The sequence below is a fragment of the Misgurnus anguillicaudatus genome, chromosome 5, assembly GCF_027580225.2.
Source record: "Misgurnus anguillicaudatus chromosome 5, ASM2758022v2, whole genome shotgun sequence".
NCBI classification, from domain to species: domain Eukaryota; kingdom Metazoa; phylum Chordata; class Actinopteri; order Cypriniformes; family Cobitidae; genus Misgurnus; species Misgurnus anguillicaudatus.
In genome coordinates, this window is record NC_073341.2 from 27,718,918 (window position 1) to 27,743,657 (window position 24,740).

The 24,740-nt window shown below is 40.9% G+C and overlaps 1 protein-coding gene across 3 annotated transcripts; it reads right to left on the minus strand.

The window, feature by feature from the left end:
• Nucleotides 1–16,216: 16,216 nt before the first annotated feature.
• LOC129413685 (tumor necrosis factor receptor superfamily member 14-like) lies at nucleotides 16,217–24,740 on the minus strand. 3 transcript variants are annotated; one of them, XM_073867903.1, is made up of 7 exons: nucleotides 24,617–24,740; nucleotides 22,457–23,060; nucleotides 18,424–18,640; nucleotides 17,745–17,870; nucleotides 17,490–17,645; nucleotides 16,736–16,817; nucleotides 16,217–16,573 (listed from the first exon to the last, which is right to left on the minus strand). In XM_073867903.1, the coding sequence occupies exons 2-7, from the start codon at nucleotides 22,514–22,516 to the stop codon at nucleotides 16,372–16,374; spliced, it is 843 nt and encodes a 280-aa protein (XP_073724004.1). In that variant the 5' UTR covers nucleotides 22,517–23,060; nucleotides 24,617–24,740; the 3' UTR covers nucleotides 16,217–16,371. The 3 variants fall into 3 exon arrangements, with proteins under 3 accessions (XP_073724004.1, XP_055023405.2, XP_073724005.1); XM_055167430.2 differs by having other exon boundaries at nucleotides 16,218–16,573; nucleotides 22,903–23,060; XM_073867904.1 differs by lacking the exon at nucleotides 22,457–23,060 and having other exon boundaries at nucleotides 16,218–16,573; nucleotides 24,617–24,691.

Genomic DNA, 24,740 nt, shown 5'->3' on the forward strand with positions numbered 1-24,740 from the left:
TGGTTTTGTGGGTGCCGGCTGAGAAGCCGGCGGAACAGAAACAAAACGAAACCAAAGATTCTCCACCCGGCCCTCTACCGGTGGAAGGAGCGGTGCCGTCACCGTCTCCCGCTGAGTGATCCCATCCAAATCCAGGTCGCCCGTCTCAGGGCCGCTTCGATTTCCGTTTGCCACGGGAAGCGGGCGGCACGGGGCAGCCGGCGCTGGAGGGCGAGATGCAGGTCGCTTGCACCGGGGCATGATCTGAGCGATCGCCTCCGTCTGCTTCTGGGCGGCGGAGAACTGCTGGGCGAAAGACTCCACCGACTCACCGAAAAGGCCAGCCTGGGACACGGGAGCGTCTAAGAACTTGTTCTTCTCCGCGTCCGACATGTCCGCCAGACATAGCCATAGGTGGCGTTCAGGGACGGACTGGGGCTAAAAAACAGCCCTGGACTTTCTTCCAAACAGGCCCATCATCCGGCCATTCGCCGCTAGCCGTGCGCAACAGACACAAGGATGTCCTCCCTGCTGAAAAAACAGCATCAAACCAGCATGGACCAGCATGGGAATTATGCTGGTCTATGCTGGTTTAGCTGGTGGTCACAGCATACCAGCACCAAAACACAACATATGCTGGTATGACCAGCATGGGATGCTGGTGCTAATGCTGGTTTAGCTGGTGCTAATGCTGGTTTGGTGCTGGTTTAGCTGGTGCTAATGCTGGTGCTGATGCTGGTTTAGCTGGTGTTCACTAGCAAACCAGCACCAAAACACAAGATATCCTGTGCTTGCTGGTAAGCTGGTTTTTTCAGCAGGGCTGATACTATGACACAATACTGTCAGACTATCAGACAAGGTTATTTAATATTTTGTCAATGTAATATTACACTTTGATGTATGAAAAAAATGGCGAGGCCCTATACATTTTGTCTGTAAAGCTTTCACAAACCACCACCAGGTCTTTGCCAATTCCACAATACTAAACAACACAAATATGAAACACAAGGAAGAACTGGACTCTCATGGAAGACCGACAGAAAGTGCAAGCTAGGATTTTTTTTGTTTAAACAAAAATTTGGTCATTTATTTAGCCTCTTTCTTATATATTAGCACGTTTAGAGTGGTAGCAATCCATGCCTGATATTTTCCCGTTTAATTCAATAGTCTTCATTGTAGCAGAAAATGTGAGCTCACTACAACCTCTCGTATACAATAAAGTCAGTGAAAGATATGAAAACCAATGCAATACGATGAATGTCCACCCACACACTGTTTTTAAATGGGGTTGGATAAATATTTTTTGCTTTGGTGTGTGTGATTTTGGTTAGATGACAGTTGTAGATAATACAGTTTGACAAAAGCACAATGTTTTGTTTTATTTCGACTGTATACAAATGAATGATGTCCCATATGAACAAAATGACGGAGTATGTATTGTTTTTAAGTTTCTACTGTTCAATCGCGCCCGCGCCTCTCTCTCTCTACACACGCACGCGCGCGGGCACACTCTCATCACGTCTCTCTCTAACAGTCGTTGCGCATTACGTTAATTTTCATGCAAGTTTTATTTATTTTTATATCGTGTATATTATATTATAATGTCACATGTCCTGCTACTACTGGCACTTACTCTTGCTGATGTGAAGTTAACTCTGTCAGTCCCTCATCATGACCAGGCTGTGGATGCTCAGGCTCGCGAATTCAGGCTCGCGAATTCCAAGAATCCGTGGACCAATCACGGCTAGCTAGTAGGCCGACTCTTCCTCGTTTTTTTTACACGTAGCATCATATAAGTGATCGTATTAGTGCCCCTGCTGTTGGCTGTTCATATTGTGTTATTAGACTTTTTTTCCCGACGGCCGGGCGACGGCCCTCCGTTGAACGGCCGTTCTGGACTTTTCCAGAACGCACAGATTACCAATCCGTCCCTGGTGGCGTTCTTGGACCACCATCGTGGACATGGCACGACCAATCGCCTGCGCTGTAACCTTGGTAGCGCGGAGAGCCAGGTCCGTAGCGGCCCGGAGCTCCGAAAGGACAGGCGAGTCGTGTCCTCCCTCGTGCAGATCCCTCAAGGCCTTAGCTTGATGAACCTGCAGCAACGCCATTGCGTGCAGGGCTGAAGCCGCCTCTCCGCATGCCTGGTGGGCAGCCCCCGTTAAACCGGAAGACTGTCTGCAAGCACGGGAGGGGAGGGTTGGGCGGTCCTTCCAGGAGGGAGCGGTGGCCGGACACAATTGCATCGCGACCGCACGCTCCACGGGGGGGATCCCCGTATAACCCTTAGCGGCTCCATCGGTGAGGGAGGTGAGGGGGAGGGCTGAAACGGCCGTAATCGTGTAGAAAACGGCGACTTCCAGGTTCTAGTCAGCTCCTCGTGCACCTCGGGGAAGAATGGCACCGGCGGAGAGGGTTGTGAAACCCTGGCAGCTCCAAAGAACCAATCATCCAGGCGGGACGGTTCGGGCTGAGGGGGGTGAACCCACTCTAACCCTACGGTCTCCGCCGCTCGAGCGAGCACGGCCACCATCTCTGGATCGAACTCCGGCGTCACGACCCGACCGGAATGAGGAAGGACGTCGGGGTCTTCAGAGGGAGGGGGCCCACCCTCGGATGCTGCGGTCTCCGTGGATCCAGAGGGAGGCACGACAGATTCTACAGACATCGCAGAACACGACGCTGAAGTCTCCATCGGCACATCAACCGGCTGTGGATGAGGAGGCTGAGAGCCGGAGGACGAATCCCCCGACCGGCTCAGCACAGTGATGCGGAGATCGTCCTTCGAGAGCCTCACGGCCGCTCCGTGGCGGCGTTCGGAACTCGTTGGACGTGGGTTGCGTTTTTCCCGAAGGAAAGACAACCGTCTCCGCAAATCCACAAGGGACATGTTCTCGCAGTGAGAACACTTACCCCCAGCAAACGCCGCCTCCGCATGCTCGATGCCCAAGCATGAAAGACAACGCTCGTGACCGTCCTTCGGACCCATATACTTTCCGCACCCAAGATCGCACGGACGAAAAGCCATCCTGAAAAGGACGCTGATCTCCGGATATACGAGAGAGTGGCTGCCTTTAACAAGGCACAAAGCTCTCTGTATCACTCTTTTAGGGAAATTCACTCAGATGCTCAGTTGATGATGCGCACAGGGAAGGCAACGCACACACTAAACTCAAAACAAACAAACAAGATGTAGAGCCTGTGGAATACTGCGAAGCGTCCGCTGTGGTACTGCCAGTCCAACCAACTTCCGCAATCGATCCCAACAGAGTAAAGTAGCTTCTCAGTAGCAGATACTGCCGGCTTTCGAAGCGATAAAAAGCTGATTTCCCTATTTGCACGTGCGCCTTATATACGCACCTGGCGGGGCGGCGCCAGCATTATGCAAATATCTCAATGCCAAGTTCATTGGCGTTTTAGTAGTATTCGAAGCAGATTGGTCTCTCTAAGCGAGTTCCCAATTCGTCGGTCACGACGTGACGTCGTAGTGACCGACTGAAAGGGAACTGTTGAATCATCCCTCTATCATCTGTGTGTGTGCACGTAAGCGCTGGAGCGTGCTGCGACGCTACGATATCACTTAGCTTAGCCCCATTCATTCAATGGTACCATTTAGAGATAAAGTTAGAAGTGACCAAACACATCAACGTTTTTCCTATTTAAGACGAGTACACTGTAAAAAATTTCTGTAGAAATTACAGTATTATTGGGTATTACTGGCAACTAGCTGCCAGTAACTTACTGTAGATTTTACATTTATGTTATTCACTGGCGACATTTTGTTCAAAGTCAAACGAACACGAAACATTTTTAGACTTTATCTTCTACAGCAAGTTACTGGCAACCAGCTGCAAAACTACAGCAAATTTTTTACAGTGTAGTTATACGAGCAAGTTGGGTGGTACAAAATAAAACATAGCGCTTTTCTAAGCGGATTTAAAAGAGGAGCTATATTTTATGGCGCAATAGCACCTTTGGGAGCACCTCGACTCGCCTGAAAAGTCCGCTCCCCTTCTCACTCTCATAATGGGAGAGGGAGGGTGTTACTGCGCCGAGTCAAAGTACTCCCAAAAGTGCTATTACGCCATATAATATAGTTACTCTTTTAAATCCGCTTAGAAAAGCGCTATGTTTTATTTTGTACCACCAAACTTGCTCGTATAACTACTCGTCTTAAATAGGAAAAACGTTGATGTGTTTGGTCACTTCTAACTTTATCTCTAAATGGTACCATTGAATGAATGGGGCTAAGCTAAATGCTATCGTAGCGTCGCAGCGCGCTCCAGCGCTTACGTGCACACACACAGATGATAGGGGGATGATTCAACAGTTCTTAGTTAAGATAATAACCAGGGACGGATTGGTAATCTGTGCGTTCTGGAAAAGTCCAGAACGGCCGTTCAACGGAGGGCCGTCGCCCGGCCGTCGGGAAAAAAAGTCTAATAACACAATATGAACAGCCAACAGCAGGGGCACTAATACGATCACTTATATGATGCTACGTGTAAAAAAAACGAGGAAGAGTCGGCCTACTAGCTAGCCGTGATTGGTCCACGGATTCTTGGAATTCGCGAGCCTGAATTCGCGAGCCTGAGCATCCACAGCCTGGTCATGATGAGGGACTGACAGAGTTAACTTCACATCAGCAAGAGTAAGTGCCAGTAGTAGCAGGACATGTGACATTATAATATAATATACACGATATAAAAATAAATAAAACTTGCATGAAAATTAACGTAATGCGCAACGACTGTTAGAGAGAGACGTGATGAGAGTGTGCCCGCGCGCGTGCGTGTGTAGAGAGAGAGAGGCGCGGGCGCGATTGAACAGTAGAAACTTAAAAACAATACATACTCCGTCATTTTGTTCATATGGGACATCATTCATTTGTATACAGTCGAAATAAAACAAAACATTGTGCTTTTGTCAAACTGTATTATCTACAACTGTCATCTAACCAAAATCACACACACCAAAGCAAAAAATATTTATCCAACCCCATTTAAAAACAGTGTGTGGGTGGACATTCATCGTATTGCATTGGTTTTCATATCTTTCACTGACTTTATTGTATACGAGAGGTTGTAGTGAGCTCACATTTTCTGCTACAATGAAGACTATTGAATTAAACGGGAAAATATCAGGCATGGATTGCTACCACTCTAAACGTGCTAATATATAAGAAAGAGGCTAAATAAATGACCAAATTTTTGTTTAAACAAAAAAAATCCTAGCTTGCACTTTCTGTCGGTCTTCCATGAGAGTCCAGTTCTTCCTTGTGTTTCATATTTGTGTTGTTTAGTATTGTGGAATTGGCAAAGACCTGGTGGTGGTTTGTGAAAGCTTTACAGACAAAATGTATAGGGCCTCGCCATTTTTTTCATACATCAAAGTGTAATATGACATTGACAAAATATTAAATAACCTTGTCTGATAGTCTGACAGTATTGTGTCATAGTATCAGCCCTGCTGAAAAAACCAGCTTACCAGCAAGAACAGGATATCTTGTGTTTTGGTGCTGGTTTGCTAGTGAACACCAGCTAAACCAGCATCAGCACCAGCATTAGCACCAGCTAAACCAGCACCAAACCAGCATTAGCACCAGCTAAACCAGCATTAGCACCAGCATCCCATGCTGGTCATACCAGCATATGTTGTGTTTTGGTGCTGGTATGCTGTGACCACCAGCTAAACCAGCATAGACCAGCATAATTCCCATGCTGGTCCATGCTGGTTTGATGCTGTTTTTTCAGCAGGGAGGACATCCTTGTGTCTGTTGCGCACGGCTAGCGGCGAATGGCCGGATGATGGGCCTGTTTGGAAGAAAGTCCAGGGCTGTTTTTTAGCCCCAGTCCGTCCCTGATAATAACGTATTTTAATATTGAAAATGAGTAGACTATTCCTTTAACCTGACTTTTAATTAATCAATTCGTGTTAGAAATAGCTCATATGAAAAGCTAAAACACTCCTAAATGATGTTTAATGCACTGAAATGAATTAGTTTCACTAAAATCAAGACAGAGAGGTCACATTTTGGCAAGACAAAAGTTTTGTCGCCTATACAGAAATTGAACAAATTTACTGCAAATACAAAAATATTTCAGCAAATTAAGTAGTGGTGCTGTGAGATCCAAATTTAATATCTTGTATGACTTCCATGAGCTTGAAGGACTGCATCCATGCGGTTTGGCAAGGATTTATACAATGTATTAATGAAGTCATCAGGAATAGCAAAGAAAGCAGTCTTGCATACCTCCCAGAGTTCATCAATATTCTTTGGTTTCATCTTCTATGCTTCCTCATTCTACCCCACATATATGATGGTCATGTCTGGTGACTGGGCTGGCCATTCCTGGAGCATCTTGATCTTCTTCACCTTGAGGAACTTTGATGTGGAGATGGAATGGAGCACCATCCTGCTGCAGAATTTGGCCTCTTTTATGGTTGGGAATATAAGAGGTAGCTAAGATTTCTTGATATTTTAGACTATGTTGCCTTCCACCCAGCAGATCTCTTTCACACCCCCATAATGAATGTAACCAGACCATGATTTTTCCGCCACCAAACTTCACTGTTTTCTGGGTGAATCTCGGATCCATGTGGGCTCCAGTAGGTCTCCTGCAATATTTGAGGCGACTGTGGTGTATTCAACAGAAGATTTATCGGAAAAATCAACCTTCTGCTTTTCCAGCGTCCATCCTTTTAGCAGGCTGTGGGCCTTGGCAAATGCCACATGATTTTTCAGTTGTCTTTAGTGCTGGCTTCTGGGCACTGATTCGACCGTGGAGGCCATTTAGAGACAGAATCCAACAAACTGTTCTGGTTGACACTGGGACTTCAGGTGACCAGGTCTCGTGGAGCTCTGCTGCAGTGGAAAATGGGCTGACTTTGGATTTTCCAGTCAACAAACGGTCCTCTCGAGCAGTTGTCTTCCGGGGTCTGCCTGACCTGGGCTTGTCAAAAACATCTCCAGTCTCTTTAAATCTTTTTTTTATCCTCTGTACTTGACTCTGAGACACATTGAAAGGAGCCTGCCACATCAGCAGTGGATCTGGTCTTCAGTCTCTTGATTATCAAAACTTTAGTCTCAGGGTGAATCTAGGCATGTTTGCAGAGGTCTAGTTGCAGTTGATGTGAAGGTCTAATGTACTGGGGTTCTTTTTATACACACCTGAGACCTAATTGATCCATTATTAGTCACAGATGAAGACAAGGCGACAACACTTGTCTTTGCAAAAATTGACTCAGTGGGCTTTACCAAGCTGTGAATATCATTATACTTTTTGACAGTTTCGTTTTGCACTGAAACATTATTACAAAATCTGTTGGGATTAAAATAAGCCATTTCTTGAAAACAAATCTTGATTAGAAATATATTTTAGTGGCACTTCAGGTCAATTTGTACACAAGCGACAAGACTTTTATCAGGGAGTGTATATATATATATATATGTTCTACATTCTCTCAATATTAGACAAAACGTGACAGGGCCAACGCATACTCGTAAGCACACATTAGACTTAATTCTGTCACTCGGGCTCAATATTAATGACATCAAAATATCACCTCAGAGTGATGCAGTTTCTGACCATTACCTTGTGTCATACACTGTACTTCTAGATAGGATCAGTCAATCCACAACATGCTACAGATTAGCCAGAACAATAATTTCCACAACTAAAGATAGATTTATTAGCACTCTTCCAGACCTGTCCCAAATTAAACATGTAGCATATAACTCTGACGATCTAGATATTGTAATAGAAAACCTAAACAATGTCTGTTCTAACACATTGGATGCCGTTGCTCCCATTCGAAAAAAGAGAATCAAAGAAAAACCGCCAGCTCCATGGTATGATCATCACACCGCAGCACTCAAAAAGGCAACTAGGAAAATGGAAAGAAATTATAGAAGCACAAAGTTAGAGGTATGGCGTGCAGCATGGAAAGAGAGTGTTAAACAATACAGACAGGCTATTAAAACCGCCAGATCTACCTATCTTAGCAAGCTTATAAATGAGAATCATAATAACCCTCGTTTCCTCTTCAGCACGGTTGCAAAACTGACTAGAAATAAAGAACAAACAGAAACCAATAGTAAACTTCAACACAATAGTAACGACTTCATGAACTTCTTTTCTAACAAAATTACGGCTATAAGGGAAAACATCGTAGCTACCCAGGCAGCCACCACTCAACCCGTTAGTTCACTTAACACTAGACTACCATACGAACATCTTGATTCATTTAAACCTACTACAATAGATGAGCTCTCTAGACTAGTTACATCATCCAAATCATCATCCTGTATATTAGACCCCGTTCCCACAAAACTGCTTAAAGAGGTATTCCCTGTAGTGTCAACCCCGGTTCTAAATATCTTTAACTCATCGCTAGAAATAGGATACGTTCCAGCAGCTTTCAAACTAGCAGTTATTAAACCGCTGATTAAAAAACCGCAGCTTGATCAGGGAGAGCTTAATAACTTTAGACCTATCTCAAATCTCCCTTTTCTTTCGAAAATATTAGAAAAGGTAGTAGCAAGCCAGCTACGCACATTCTTGACAAATAATAGTACATATGAAAAGTTCCAATCAGGATTCAGGCCCCACCATAGCACAGAGACAGCGTTGCTTAGAGTTACAAACGACCTCCTATTAACATCCGATCGTGGTGAAATCTCAATTCTTATATTATTAGACCTTAGTGCAGCCTTTGACACAATAGATCATACAATCTTACTCAATAGACTAGAAAACTATGTTGGTATCAGTGGTCAGGCGCTAGCCTGGTTTAGGTCGTATCTAACCAATCGCTATCACTTTGTTTATGTAAACGAGGAAGAGTCATATCACTCCCTGGTTAAATACGGTGTACCGCAGGGATCGGTTTTAGGTCCTATCCTGTTCTCGTTATACATGTTACCTCTAGGAGACATTATCAGGAAACATAACATAAGTTTTCACTGCTATGCGGATGATACCCAGCTTTACATCTCCTCACATCCCAGCGAAACACACACGTTTTCTAAGCTAACAGACTGCCTTAGCGATGTTAGTGACTGGATGGCACATAACTTTCTTAAGCTGAACTCCAATAAGACAGAGATACTTATTATTGAACCGAATCGCTACAAACATAATATGTCAGATTACAAGTTGCACATAGATGGCTGCACTGTGGTGCCATCTTCCACGGTTAGGAACTTAGGTGTGATGTTCGACAGCAACTTATCCTTCGATAGTCATATCGCCAACGTCTGCCGCACAGCATTCTTCCATCTTAGAAATATCTCGAAAATACGCCATATACTGTCTACATCTGACGCAGAGAAGCTTATCCATGCTTTTATGACCTCTAGAATAGACTATTGTAACTCGCTACTCGGGGGATGCCATGCAAATCAAGTAAACAAGCTTCAGCTAGTTCAAAACGCTTCCGCAAGGGTACTTACTCGATCTAAAAAATATGACCACATAAGTCCAATTCTGGCATCTTTACACTGGCTACCAGTTAAATATCGCATACAATTTAAAATATCACTAATCACCTACAAAGCTTTAAATGGCCTAGCACCCTCATATCTTAGAGAATTACTATCAGAATACAATCCATCACGCACACTACGGTCGCAAAATTCTGGTCTCTTGATTATCCCCAGACTATCAAAAGTGTCTAAAAGTGGAAGGTCATTTTCCTACTTAGCCCCTAAGCTCTGGAATGATTTACCAACCGTTGTCCGAGAATCAGACACAGTCGATAATTTTAAATCTAGACTTAAAACTTTTCTCTTCAACAAAGCATTCGCATAATTTGTCTAGTAAAAGTACTTAACTCGAAATAGTTATCTGTACGGAACAAAGCACTCGCGGTCATAACACAGATCAACCAAATAAATAAATAAAAATCTTATCTTAACCTATAGTCGGATTGCGATTTTGGAACTTTCGTGTTCTTGTGAATAGTATGCCATACAAACCCGTTTGCCACTGAACCTGCATTAACGACGACAGTGGGGCTTTTGGCCTTAGTCAAACGGGTTGGCACGTATGGTTGGGTTGTGATTTTGGCGCTTTCTTTCTATTTCGAATAGTATGCCATACAGACCCGTTTGCCACTGAACCTGCATTAACGACGACAGTGGGGCTTCCGGCCTTAGTCAAACGGGTTGGCACGTATGGTCGGGTTGCGATTTTGGCGCTTTCTTGTGTCTTGTGAATAGTATGCCATACAGACCCGTTTGCCACTGAACCTGCATTAACGACGACAGTGGGGCCTCCAGCCTTAGTCAAACGGGTTGACACGTATGGTCAGGTTGCGATGTTGGCGTTTTTTCGTGATCTTGTAAATAGTATGCAATATAGACCAGTTTGCCACTGAACCTGCATTAACGACGACAGTGGGGCCTCCAGCCTTAGTCAAACGGGTTGACACGTATGGTCAGGTTGCGATGTTGGCGTTTTTTCGTGATCTTGTAAATAGTATGCAATATAGACCCGTTTGCCACTGAACCTGCATTAACGACGACAGTGGGGTTACAGGCCTTAGTCAAACGGGTCGACAGGTTTCATTTTCTCTTAAAAATCGGAAGGTGACCCTTAGTTACCATATATACCGTCGCAGTGGGCCCCCAATTTGCAAAATCCTCAACTGTGGATAATATAATTATGCCGCAATAGTTAGTCTGTCTGAAACTAAGCTGATTCAACCACATCACTGTGTGACACTTGCATTACATGTGAACGGCCCCTACGCTAATATGATTTTGTTTTTCTCTCCCTGTCTCGTCCCTGGGTCCCATTGACCCTGAGGACAATGGGACAAACAGACCCAGTTCCGGTGGATGTGGAAGTCGGCACACCTCTGATCTACTGGTCGTCCTTCAATGTGATGCCCAGCTGATGCCTGACCAACGACCACCGGCAGGACCCGCTTAATATCCGCTTAATCTCTGCTTAATCTCTGCTTAATCTCCGCTTAAGCTCCTTATCCGTTAATATGTGTGTATATACATGTAAATCTCCCAAGGGTTTTTCCCTCCTAGGACTTTTATTTTTATTTCCTCGGCTAAACAACCCGGGGTTTTTGTTTTTTTTTTCTCCTAGGGGGTTTTTTACCCCGGGGAGGTAGCCTGCTTGGGCTTAACTTAGCTTCTTCTTCTCGACGTTACATTAGTAATATGCTCGCTCATAATGTCGCGTCATAGCCGCAGCAAATTTGACTGCTTATGCTATTGTGTATTATGTTATGCTATCTGTCGTTTTTCTGTGCTTTTACTGCTTCTATTAATGTAAAGCTGCTTTGAAACAATTGAGTATTGTGAAAAGCGCTATATAAATAAAATTGAATTGAATTGAATATATATATATATATATATATATATATATATATATATATATATATAGTTATATATATATAGTTATATATAGTTGTATATAGTTATATATAGTTATGTAGTTATATATATATATATATATATATATATATATATATATATATATATATATATATATATATATATATATATATAGTTATATATCACAACTTGGGCATAAAGTGGTGGCTTACGCAAGTGGGGCTGCTGTGAGTGCTTGCAGCCTAGAGACGGCAACCTTCAACGTGGTGGCAGAACATCTCACATCAGTCATATAAGGAACCTTGAACTACAATACTTTTATAACCAAAAAAAGAATGTTTTAAGAATGTGCCTAATGTTCTCAACACAAGACGTGTTAAAACAACACAAAGTGTTTTGTTTCAAAAATAACACACAGATGTGTTATTTTAACACATTCATTTTAAGAGTGTGGGATGTGTTGAGATTGACACCTTAAAAAGAACACCTCACTACGTGTTATTCACAGCCACTACATACCAGTAAATACTGTTTCTTGTAAAGACACTCAAATTTTAGAAGACAAAGCCATGTGTTGCACAGATAAATTCTTACATGTTAGAGATAAACAGAACATGTGAACACAGTACAGGAAACATGAATATGCTAGATGTAACTAAAACAAGAGGTCAATTATATAAACAAGAGGTCAATTATTCAGTCAATTATTTCGCTGACATTTTATTAAGGAACTATAACGTCTATCATTATACCTCATCACTTAACTCTGTTTTAGGAATAAGTATGTTTACAGTTAATATGTTCACGACAATCAAAAATGTTAATTTAGGTTAAAAAATAGAATAATTGAATTGAACAAGTTTGCTTGTATTTTTATTAATATTAACACAAACATAACACATGTCTGTTGTACAAAAGATGCAGTTTTTACAGAATGTCACTGTTCTTAAATGATAGCCAAAAGGTAATAACTCTCTTTATAAAAGAGTATGCTTATCATCCAAGAATATCTCAGCCCCTGGACACCATGAAAGACAAAGTTTAAAAGACAAAGATGTTGCTTTAAGCTGCTGCATAATATGCACAGATCTGAACACATTCTAACTGATCAAAGAATTTGTTAACATTTTTTTTGAAGATATTTAAGCCTCAATGGCTCATATAACATTAATGTGTTGCTGTAGTTGCAAAAGCTGAATTAGGTTAATTTATTTCACAACTCTAGTCAAGATAAAAAATTACATCTAAACGACTTGATTAGAAATGATTTTAAGGAACCAGGAATTTTTGACAGTGCAGGCACAATTTGGCAATTTATTTTCTCCCCATGACTACATTTAAAAATTATTAGATTAGAGAAAAACAATTCTCATTTGGAATGATTTAAGGGACAGTAAATAATAAAAAGAATTTCCATATTTCGGGGAACCTAACCCTACTCATTTTTTGAGCACAGAAGTACACTAGGAATTTTGTTTGTCAAGAATTGTCATTGTAATAATATATATTTAATTCAGATCCCTTTTTTGTAGTTTGCATCATGGGATATTACAGTTGGTTGCTATACCATGATTATATCTTTCAAAGTTAAGATATGTGACTACAAACGTAATCATGCATGAAAATCTCAAAAACACATGGGCACAATTCCAAATAAAGATTCCTCCCCAGAAAATGTCCATATCAGGGAACATGTTTTTAAATGTGCTTAATAAAGTTTAAAAGAGCTGTCCGAAACTTGGTGGTGATTTAATTTCTAGTAAATGCATTTAGGCTTCAAAATCATAAAAGTTGTGTTCATCTGAAAAGATGATCTTGTTGGACAAAATGTGGAGCAGTCAAAAACTTTTGTTAAATACAGAGCTTATTTTTTGCAGATAATCCAATAGTCTATGGGAAAAATGAATGGGTATTTTGGTAAGGGAACTAAGGAGTACACAAACTTGGTGACATGAAGAACATCTCGGTTACGGATGTAACCCTCGTTACCTGAAGGAAGGGAATGGAGACGTCACGTCGTGACCGACGAATTGGGAACTCGCTTAGAGAGACCAATCTGCTTCGTTTACTACTAAAACGCCATTGAACTTGGTATTAAGGTATTTGCATAATGCCACCCCGCCAGGTGCGTATAGCCGACGTGCAAATAGGGAAATTAGCTTTATTTTGCTGAGAAAGGAGACAGTGACCGGCCGTAACAGCAGGGAGCAACACCTGTGGCGACGGGATGTGACGTCTCCATTCCCTTCCTTCAGGGAACGAGGGTAACATCCGTATCTGAAACGTTCCCTTTCAGTCGGCCACTACAACGTCACATCATGACGAATTGGGAATCCCTACCAAAATGCCACTGAAGCTGACCTCTTCCAGTGTCTTAAAAAGCCCTCTGGTTCCACTTAAGGAGATGGAGAATAGGCTTTATGGCAGAAGGCCGGCACTAGATGTTCCTTTAACCCCACAGTAGTGCCAGCGACTGGGAAGCGCCCTTTCTGAGTGGAATAGGAATGCTGTGGAAGCCACCGCCCCGTGAGGGGTTAAATGGTGGAGAATAGTCAACCATGGTTGAAGTAATAGACAGCCGTGGCTGTGTAAGCAAAGCAGGGCTCTGCTGAGGGAAACGTGGGCTAGTAGGATTAACTCCACGGAAAAATACTCACAAAGGAACCCTGCGTAGGATGCCCGAGCCAAACACAGGTTCGCGAGGATGCAGCTAGTGAGAGGCTGACAATGGATGCTCCGCAACATCAGGCTGCCAGGGCAGCGAAGGAGAGTCAAATCAAACAATTACGGATTTTTGACTGGATGGCCTTCACTGACACTTATTGTGCAGCGTCAGTCGGAGGCTGCAAGCCGACATGCAAGCCTGTGCTCAGTGATCTCCCAGGTGAGGAGAGAACATGAGAGGAGACCGGCTCGACATGAAACACTGTAAAACTTAATGAACGTGTTAGGTGTCGCCCAACCAGCAGCTCTGCAGATGTCTGTTAGCGAGGAACCATGAGCAAGAGCCCAAGATGAGGCAACACTTCTAGTGGAGTGAGCTCTCAATTTAAATGGACATGGGGTGCCCTGCAGATTATAAGCAAGGGCGATAGTGTCTACAATCCAATGAGACATCCTCTGCTTAGTGACAGCTTTCCCTCTCTGCTGACCACCGTAACAAACAAAGAGCTGGTCTGAGGTCCTGAGGATTTGTGTGCGATCCATGTAGAGGCACAGCGTGCGTACGGGACATAATAAAGCCATGGTTGGGTCTGCCTCTTCTGGGGGCAGCGCTTGCAAGCTCACCACCTGATCTCTGAAAGGAGTGGTGGGAACTTTGGGCACGTAGCCTGGTCTGGGTCTGAGCGTTACACTCAAGAGCGCAGGACCAAACTGAAGGCACGAATCGTCGATGGAGAATGCATGTAGGTCTTCTACCCTCTTAACGGAGACCAATGCGAGCAGGGTCAGAGCTTTCATTGACAAAAACTTCAGGCTTACAGACTGCAGAGGCTTAAATGGAGGTTCCTGCAGGGCTTTCAGCACCATGGACAGGTCCCAAGGAGAAATAGAGGGAGGGCGCAAAGGGTTCAGCCTTCAAGCTCCTCTTAAAAACCTAACAACTAGGTCATGCTGGCCGACCGATCTGCCGTTTATTAGAGAGTGATGTGCAGATATTGCGGCAACGTCAACTTTAATGGTGGAGGGTGACAGCCTACCATCCAACCGGTGCTGAAGGTATGAAAGCACGACATAAATGAGCATTCTCGGGGGTCTTTGTGTTGCGAAGAGCACCAAACGACGAACAGGTTCTTTTTAAGCGTGTACGCATGTCTAGTAGACTGCGCTCGCGCTGCAGTGATGGTGTTAGATACCGCTTGCGATAAATCACCTGAACCTACCACGCGCTCAGCGACCAACGTGGAGATCCCACAGGTCGGGGCGCGGGTACCAAACGTGCCCCCTCCTTGAGAAAGAGGTCCTTCCTCAGGGGAATCCGCCAGGGAGGAACGTTCCAAATCAACTGAACCGTCTGGGGGTGGAGTCGCCATTTGTCGAGGCGCGCTGCTCGTGAAAGCACGTCACCACTGTTGAGCCTGGGATGTGAATGGCAAAAAGGGACCACAGATGCTTCTGTCTCCAGAGGAGGAGATGACGGGCGAGACGCGACAGGTGGCGAGAGCGCAATAACCGCCTGAACGGTCGTAAACGGCTGACTTCCATGTTCGAGTCAGCTCTTCGTGCCCACGGGCTGGAGCGGGCATGGCCGCCATCTCCGGGACGAACTCCGCCTCGGAGGGAAAGGGGCCCCCCTCTAAAGCTGCTGAAGTGGCGGGACCAGAAGGAGGTCCAATGGATTCGGCAGAAATCGTAGAACACGACTCTGCAGTCTCCAACGGAACCTCAAACGGCCGAGGACGAGAAGGCTGGGAGGTGGAGGACGCATCCCCCAACCTGCTCAGCAGTGATGCGAAGAGCGTCCTGCAAGCGCTTAGCAGCCACACCATGGCAGCTTCAATCCTGCAAAGGCACGGACGTCATTCCCGTAGAAACGACAGTCGTCTCTGCAATCCAAGAGTGTCATGCTCTCACAGGAAGAACCAAAACCCTCCACGAGCGCAGCCTCGGAGTGCTCGATGCCCAAGCACAAAGACAGCGCTTGTGACCGTCTCTGGAACCCCTGTACTTCTCGCATCCAAGATCGCACGGACGAAAAGCTATCCTGAAAAGGATGCTGATCTCCGAATATACGAGATCGTGGCTATCTTTAAAAAGACACAGAGCTCTCACTGTATCGACTGAAAGGGAACCAGTGTTCAAGGGGATCCTCCAAAATCTAGGTGTTTCTTTTTTCTCCATGACATTTGACGTGCTAATTTGCATGTCAAAGTGACTTATATATGACTTTATCAGTAGGTTAGGGGAATCCAAGCTGAATCTAAGAAAATAACCAGATTAATTTGAAAAATTACATTAAATGTATAAGAAAGTCTGTACAAAAACCCCTCATGATGCTTGTTTGGTTTTACAAAAATATTTAATGTTTATAACCTTTAATGTGGATCTTGAGCTGCTAGACGATAAGACTTTTTCTTCTTTACAATAATTACAACAATTACAACTATGACAGCCAACACACACACTCCACACAATAAAGGAATCAGAGGTAGTTTATAAGAATGTCCATCATTACTACACTCAGCATCAACTTTTTCTGTTCCTGGTTTGATTGTCATTTTCCTAAAAGATTCACAGCTGTTGAAGACAGAAAAAGTAAAAAAAAGAAACTTAAAGTTGCCCTTAAAACAATAACAGTCTTTGATACAACAAATAAAATTCCTTCATTTTAAGTCTTATACATTTTTATTTTAAGCATGTGGAAAGTCAACATTGAAAAACAAAATAAACTGTAATTACTTTGTGTGTAATTTGCAAAGTGTACCATCTGAATATGAACCAGCAGGGCAGGGTGCACACACCGCATCTCGAAATTCTGTTCCTAAAAGAGATTTAATTTCAAGTAACAAAAAGTAACATTACTTAATACATGTTAAATGTTAAGGTTCAATACTTTCAATTTCATTAAACTAAATCTTTTGGCTAAATATCAATTCTAAATCCCCATTGAATTCCTTTTCAACAACTATAGTTATTGTCTTAACCCGTGACTTCACAACGGACTTATTGTAAGTGCTTTTCCCTATAGTCATAATCATTTGTTTTGTCACATGGCTGGTGTCACAAGTTAACAGCGAGTCTATCATGTGGACATGACAAAAATTTCTGAACTAAATAGTCATGTGCACTTAAGAATCCCAAACACTTAAATATGTTACAGCAGTATGCACTATACAAATATATTAAGGAATATTTATGTACAACTTATATTTACATATATGCATTTGACAGATGCTTTTATCCAAAGCAACTTACGATGCATTACATGGTCTACATTTCAGTATGTGTGGTTCGAACCCTTGACCTTTTGCCTATGCAATGCTCTACCACTAAGCTACAAAGGACCACCTGTATAGCTCACATTTAAATTTGTACATCTTTTCTGCAATCACAGTAGAAACAAATATTTCAACTTTAGCCAAAGTAAGCTATTAACTCATAAACAACCTGTACATTTTCACAAATCCAGCATTGATGATAATAACACACTAACCGGTCTGGTTGATATACTGTCCAGGTGAGCAGGTTAAATGCTTTTCGGCCTTTAAACAGCTTTTCCCCTTTAAATCTATACAGTAATGACCTGACAGAGGCTCACACACTGTATTTGATGTCAATGTGCATGCTTTCTTTACTCTCAGGCCATTACCTGTCAAGGGAACGTGAAAAAGTGAACACAAGGAGACTTGGCAATGACAAGAAAAAAAGTTGTATTTTTTAAGAGCTGTACAGTGTACTTTTCACCTACTTAAATCACAGACAGAACACTGCAGACACTCTCGTAATCCATTAGAGGAGTCTGTGTAAGTGTCTTTAGTACATGATACACATGTTATGCTTGTGGACTCATCACAGTGCAAATAAACTCGTTTTCCTAAGAAAATTACACTGTTAGACTGGAGTCAAGCTGCATATATACATTACAAAACACCACTATAACACACTCACATTCAAAGACATTGCAGCTGAAGCTTATGTCAAGCTTGTGATAGGTTTTCTTTATGATGATTTAAATACCATAGCTTGATGAACAGAAAAATCAATATTCTTCATGAACAAAAGTGTCTTCAAGTTTCAAAACTTTTCAACATAATAATAATTGGTGCTCAGCCTAATTACAGATGTCAGACTATATCAAGTAAGTGATGTAATTACATGACCACATTAAGAGAGAAAACTATCTTTTTGAAGTGAAATGAAAAGTGACTGCAAGTTGAGTGGACCCTGACATTGAGATCATGGGTGTAGATTTTGTTAAAGGGTCAGTATGTTTTCATTAATCACTGTATAATTTTTTGGAGGGGGTGATGTAAATGCTGTTTTTGGTTACTGGGTGGGGGCTTTCTAAAACTACACCCCTGATTAAAAAATAAATGTCAATTGTCACAATCAATTTGAGTTCACCTTAGATTATTAAGTGGACTCACCTGCATCACACATTGGACAGCACTGGCCATTAATTTCATACTCTCCATTATAACAAGTTGCCATACAGAGACTGATGTTTATGATTAGAGGTAGAACAGTTGACAGATGAATAAGGTTACAGTTTATCCACATATTATGGGAATAAATGACACATCGCTGCTGCAGAAGTGATAAATCATTAAGTGTTTTAGTTTGTCTATCTGTTTCCTCAAGGGGCTGCAAAAGAGATGGTGTTAGACAGCTTTTAGAAATAAATTGGACCATGTTTTACCAACATCTCTTTTTCTATCTTACCTTGATCAGGGTAAATTCTGGCAAGGTGTGTCCCTATCGCATTTCACCATCAGCAAAGCAAGCACACACGGTTAACCACCACATGACGAGCAACCCGTAAAGCACAATGTTCCTTTCTGTATCGTTTTCTTCTTCTATAGACGGTTTCATTGGACGCACGTAATAAACGTCTGGATCCGAACTTTACTTCCGGTTTCGTTTTTTTATGGTTTGACTAGTTGCTAAACTGATCTCTTGAACAAATGCTTCATCAAAAATAACAAATGTTTTGGTTTCCTAGGTAATCTATGGGGTTTTTTTTGTGCTTGTTATATAAATAAACTACGTTTTAAGTACTTTGTTGTTATTTATTATTAGCGGAGTTTACCGGAAGTTATGTGCGGGCCATGACAGCCGCTTGTTTATGTTGTTACTGCTGAAACCGTCTATTGAAGGTATGCATTGACGTCACTTTTCCACGTGACCACGCCGGAACTTGCACTGTTGAGTGACAAAACATTCAACAAAATGGCTGGTTTTCATAGCGGCTGCTGCGAAAACGCCAGTAAAACGGACTATTATCAGCTTAAATTGAATTTAGTTGGCCTTAACAGTGACCCTAACAACTGGCTAAACAACCAGTAGTCTATGGACATTGGCATATGGCCATATATTGCTTTTCCTGACATATGCTTGTCAACACTATTAAACCATCCAACCTTTGTAGAACACAAGGCTCATCATAATGGATGTTTTTTCATGAAGGCTCACTGACAAAACTTTGCAATTACACAGAACTATTCATTGGTGTATTTTAATAGGATTTTTTATTCCAAAATTTTACCTGCATATACTGTACTACTACTGCTTTACTTTTCATTAGAGTGTTTTTTGCAATCTGGAAAAAGACCACTCCAAATTGAGTCTGTTATAGGGCAGTCTTATTTTAGACGCGTTTTCACACTATGCTAATGCTGTCGCTCAGACTTTTTCCACTCAGTGGGCGTAACTGCAGTCATTTTCGCCGAAGGTGACATCACATGCATACCCTCTATACACAATGCACAGGCCTACCTACTAATTTGTAATACTGCATATTTCTGTATTTATTTAGGTTACTAACACACACACATGTTAAAACCTATCCGCATGTGCAACGGGCAACTCACAGGACAGATAGAATAATAAAAAATGATGTGCATTTTAATAAATTGCGGGTTATGAGAAATAAAAAAATTATCATTAACTTATAAACATAAATGTTTATTTAAAAGCAGCATTTGTTCAGCATTATGTATTTAGGTAGTTTTATCTGACTCCAAAAGATCGAATCTTGCTGCTTATAATATCAATCAAATAGTAGTGTTGTAGTTTTTAAAGGTCTTGGTCTCGTCTCGGTCTCAGACAAAGAGGACTCTGAATTTTATTTCAAGACTGGTCAAGACCACAACTGATGTCAATTTTTTTGTTATTTATTTTATAGAGTTTATTAAGGTTTGGCATATGATGTTGGCATTGTTTAAGCATTGTTTAAGTTTCTCCCAATGACAATTTTTCTAATTTTATTACTAAAAACACATGCATTGTGTTAAGTGGATGGCAAGCCATGGAAAGACATTTCAGAATAAATGGTTAAATTGATTTTACCTCTTTAGTGTTTGTTCACTTTTATTTGCTTATAGACAAAGATAAATTCCCACATATCTGCAATGCCTTTGATTGTTTTTCAACTTCTCTGATGGCACACACACACACACACACACACACACACACACACACAGATAAGAAGTGCCTAATCATATGCATATTCCACATTTTATCATAAGTGTTTTAATGCAGTGACTTGCACTGGTTTTGGTCTTGACTTGGTCTCGGTCTGTCTTGGTCTTGATTCGGCCTAAGCCTGGTCTTGACTTAGTCTCGGTTTAGGTGGTCTTGACTACAACACTATTAAATAGATAGTAGTTAGTTATCTTTGTTAATTATAGAATTTAGATAAATGTTTGCCTTACCTCTTTACTCAATATTGTGTTTGATCATTCAGTTAAAGCAATTTAATGCCGCTCATGCAATATTGCTAAAAGGTCAACCATGTAGACCCGTGCATTCGCCCATATACAACTTAGTGCAAAGCCCAGAATAATCAGGGGTTCAGGCCAGCGCCATCTGTCAGAAAATACCAAACAATATAACTATATAACAACTTAAAGCAGAGACAATGCCCAGAGGTTATGACTACCACTCTGACGGTAAGATTGCATAACAACTTAGTTAAGGTTAAATAATTAATCTGACTATACAATAACCAGAGGTTATGACTAAAGCAATTTAAAAATATCGCTCCATGCTTATGTGATATTTTTAAATGTACTCATGTAGCCTCATGCAATTGCTTAATACCAAGCTCAAAAATAATCAGGGGTTCAGGCCAGTGGCATCTGGTTTAGTTAAAAAGTATGAATATAACAACTTAAAGCAGAAACAATGACCAGAGGTTATAACTACCACCCTGATAGTCCACATATTTGTTTACTTAACATCTTAGTTAGAGGTAGAACTTAATTAGCATGAACTCAACCCCAATCGTAGATTTGTGTTAACCAAGGATACATTGTAATTTACAAAAGTAAAAAATGCAAACATAATTTTTTGGCCAGGTAAGGAGATCATAATTCAAATGCCAATTAACAGTCCAAAACAAATATTAAGCATATAGTTCAATAACAAGTTGTAAGCATACGAAAGCATTGCATACCTGGCAAAAGGACCACACTGTAATAGTGTACATCTGGCCTCAGATTCCTCAAGTAAAATAAAAATACATGGTGCTGTGTCCAAAGACACAACATCATGGGATTCCTACTTTGAATATTTAAGGAAAGTTTGCAAAATTTTCAGGTGGATTTTCTGAGAGAACAAACCATTGAAAATAATGATGGGAATTTGGTAGTGATTGGGTTTTGTGAACACAGGGGCTGCACCTTATCTACATACAGTGTTGTTGTGTTCCAACATTGAGTGAAGTTTTCTTAATTTATTGTTACACTTATATATAATTGAATTCTGTTGTTATAGGAGCGAGACAATTGTACCACTTGCACTGAGACATTTGGCCATCTGGCAGCTCCACAATAGGCAAGATGGACACCCATATCAATGGACTTTACAATCTATTACAAAATGGAGGTTATACTTGGATGGGTTTGTTATTCCACTCTCTGATATAGTTGGATTCTTTATACTTAACTGAACTAGTACTAATGTTCTAAATATACATAGTTCCAGTTTGTTTAATTGATTCACAATAACCTGGAGATACATCTGCCTTTTAAAGACAGATCATGTGATAACTAATGGTTAATTGTTTTATTTTTTTCGGTTTTGACATCTTAGTTTAGTCGCCTATATCTTTAATTAGTTTGAATTCAAAATGCTCTCTTTAATGGGAATATTAAACATAAGAGGATGCAGCACATTTTTTAATTGCAAGTATCTCAAAATTATTAATATTAAGCAAAAGACGCATTAGAAAAAGAAAATGTTAAAGCAATTGGGATCGGAGAGGCAAACACCACTTCACTTGTGCTCTACTTTACACTGGATTTTGCTATATAAACCATAAATATTTGACAAATGTATCTATTAATCTGTTTCTATGAACTTTTACTTTGAAGAATTTTAAATGTTGCCCTGCCTCTTACTTGCCAGAATATACCCTGACCAGATTTTGAAACACCTGAAAAATACAAATACGTGTACCTGTTTCGCCTGCGTGTCTAAAGTCGCATTCACATTACAAGTGACTTCTGTGTAGCACATTGACTTCCATAGTAGGATAAAAGAATACTATGGAAGTAAATGGGGTCCATGAATGGTTTAGTTAGATACATTTCTCATAATATCTTCCTTCGTGTTCATCAGAATAAAGAAATTTCTACAGGTGTGTAACAACATGAGAGTGAGTAAATGACAGAATTTTCTTTTTTGGGTGAACTATCCCTTTAAGCTGTGGATCTATGATTTATTCACACTCTTAGCACATCACTGCTATACCACTGTATAGATAAAAACTAAAACACAGCTCTTAAATAAAACACTAAATCTTTTCATTGGCGAAAATAATTATGGTTGCATTTAAAGCAATATTTAGTTTTTCAAGTAAGACTGGCTTATGGCTCCCCCATGTGGTTGAAAAGCCATATTACCAGTGCCTGGTAACAGCCCTTCTTCTGCAGGCAGGGGATGGGTGGGGCTGTGTTCTCCTTTTCAACCACGAAACTTACAGAGTGGTCGTATCTGCTGAGAGGCTTCTCAGGTTGCAGAAGCAGCACTAGAATTCATCCAGTTAAGAGTTGATCTACCACTGAAAATTTTTTAGAGAAATTATTTAAATATTGAAAAAGTACAAAGTGTTGCTTTAAGAGCCATAAAACCTTACGCTAGACTGTATTTTCAACTTTCCGTATCTTTGACAAGTTTAATATAGTGTTGGTAGTAATGTAGGTGTGTTTCCACTTATATGAGGTTAACCTACATTGTGTTCTGATGTGTAGGGCTACAATTTAACTGGTGTAGAAATGTGCATGTAAAAATGTAAAAACTTTACAAACTTCATCATTACAGCTAAAGCAATTCTGTTTCTCTCTGATCCAAAGGAATCATTTTAATACTCTAATCTAGATAAAAGCTGTGGGTGTGTTGCATACAGTATTTCTTTTAGTATGTAATGTTGCTATAATAGCATTACTAATATCTGTAAAATTATAAAACTCAAAGTTCACTGCCAGTGTTGGTGGTAATGCATTACAAGTAACGTGCATTACGTAATATTACTTTCCTAAGTAATGAGTAAAGTACTTTAAATTACTTTATACACATTAATATTTGAGTTACTTTTTTAAAAAAGTAATGCAAGTTACTTTTCAGTTTAATTAATTCAATTTAAAAATAGAATAATGTACTGAATTAAACTAAACATTAACATGGAATTCTGCACTCTGTGCGCCTGAGTGGAAATAGTTTGAGTCAGAAACGGAGATGACAGGCCAGAGCTTGACATTTTTGCGATAAAAAAAAACACCTGCAAGGCCTGAAAGAGATCAAGCCTCAGCCCAAAAAAGTAACTTAAAAGTAACGTAAGCATTACTTTCCATGGAAAGTAAACAATTAGTTACTTTTTTGGGGAGTAACTAAATATTGTAATGCATTACTTTTAAAAGTAACTTTCCCCCAACACTGCAGGCGATTTATTTTCTTTAACAGAATTCGCCTTTTAAAGCCTACAGTGAACGGCCGGTTTGGACTACAGCCCTCTACTTCCTGCTTTAATGACATCACTAGAACAGTTTTATGACTAACCTCCGCCCACAGGAATACGTCAGTCGCCAGCTATGCTAACAGCAAGCTAAGCTGCTATCCAATCACAACACACTAAACAAACTACACAATCAGAACTCCTTACGTATTTCTGAAGGAGGGACTTCATAAAACAAGGAAGACATCAGCCCGAGGACAGATAAAACAGCGCTATAGAGATAAGTAAATTATGTGAAAAATACCAAATTTTTTACATGTGAAACATGAACACATTATATTGCGCACTGTAAACACAATCAAAGCTTCAAAAACACAGAAAGAACGGGACCTTTAAGGTACATCCCAGGCAAAACATACAAAAAGAGATCTACAAAAAAGCTTAAACTTGCTTTAGATTACATTAAAATCACACGATAAAAAGAGAAAATGCAATCTTTTGCCACATCCTATGTAAACATACAGTTAAAGTTACAACAGATATATAAATGAGAAGAAAGAGAGATTCACAACCTAAACATCTGTACAGTACAATGCAAAATCTTGAAGAATATTAAATGCATGAAATAGACACAAATCTCAATGGTGAACATTAGTTTTACTCACTTAAACAACGGGCAGATATGCAGGTATCTTTGCTCACAACCTGTTTTAAAATAACACAATCTCGATGTAAACAACCACTTCCTGTTGCTATTCAGATATGTCAAGTTTTTCTTTCTCTTCCACA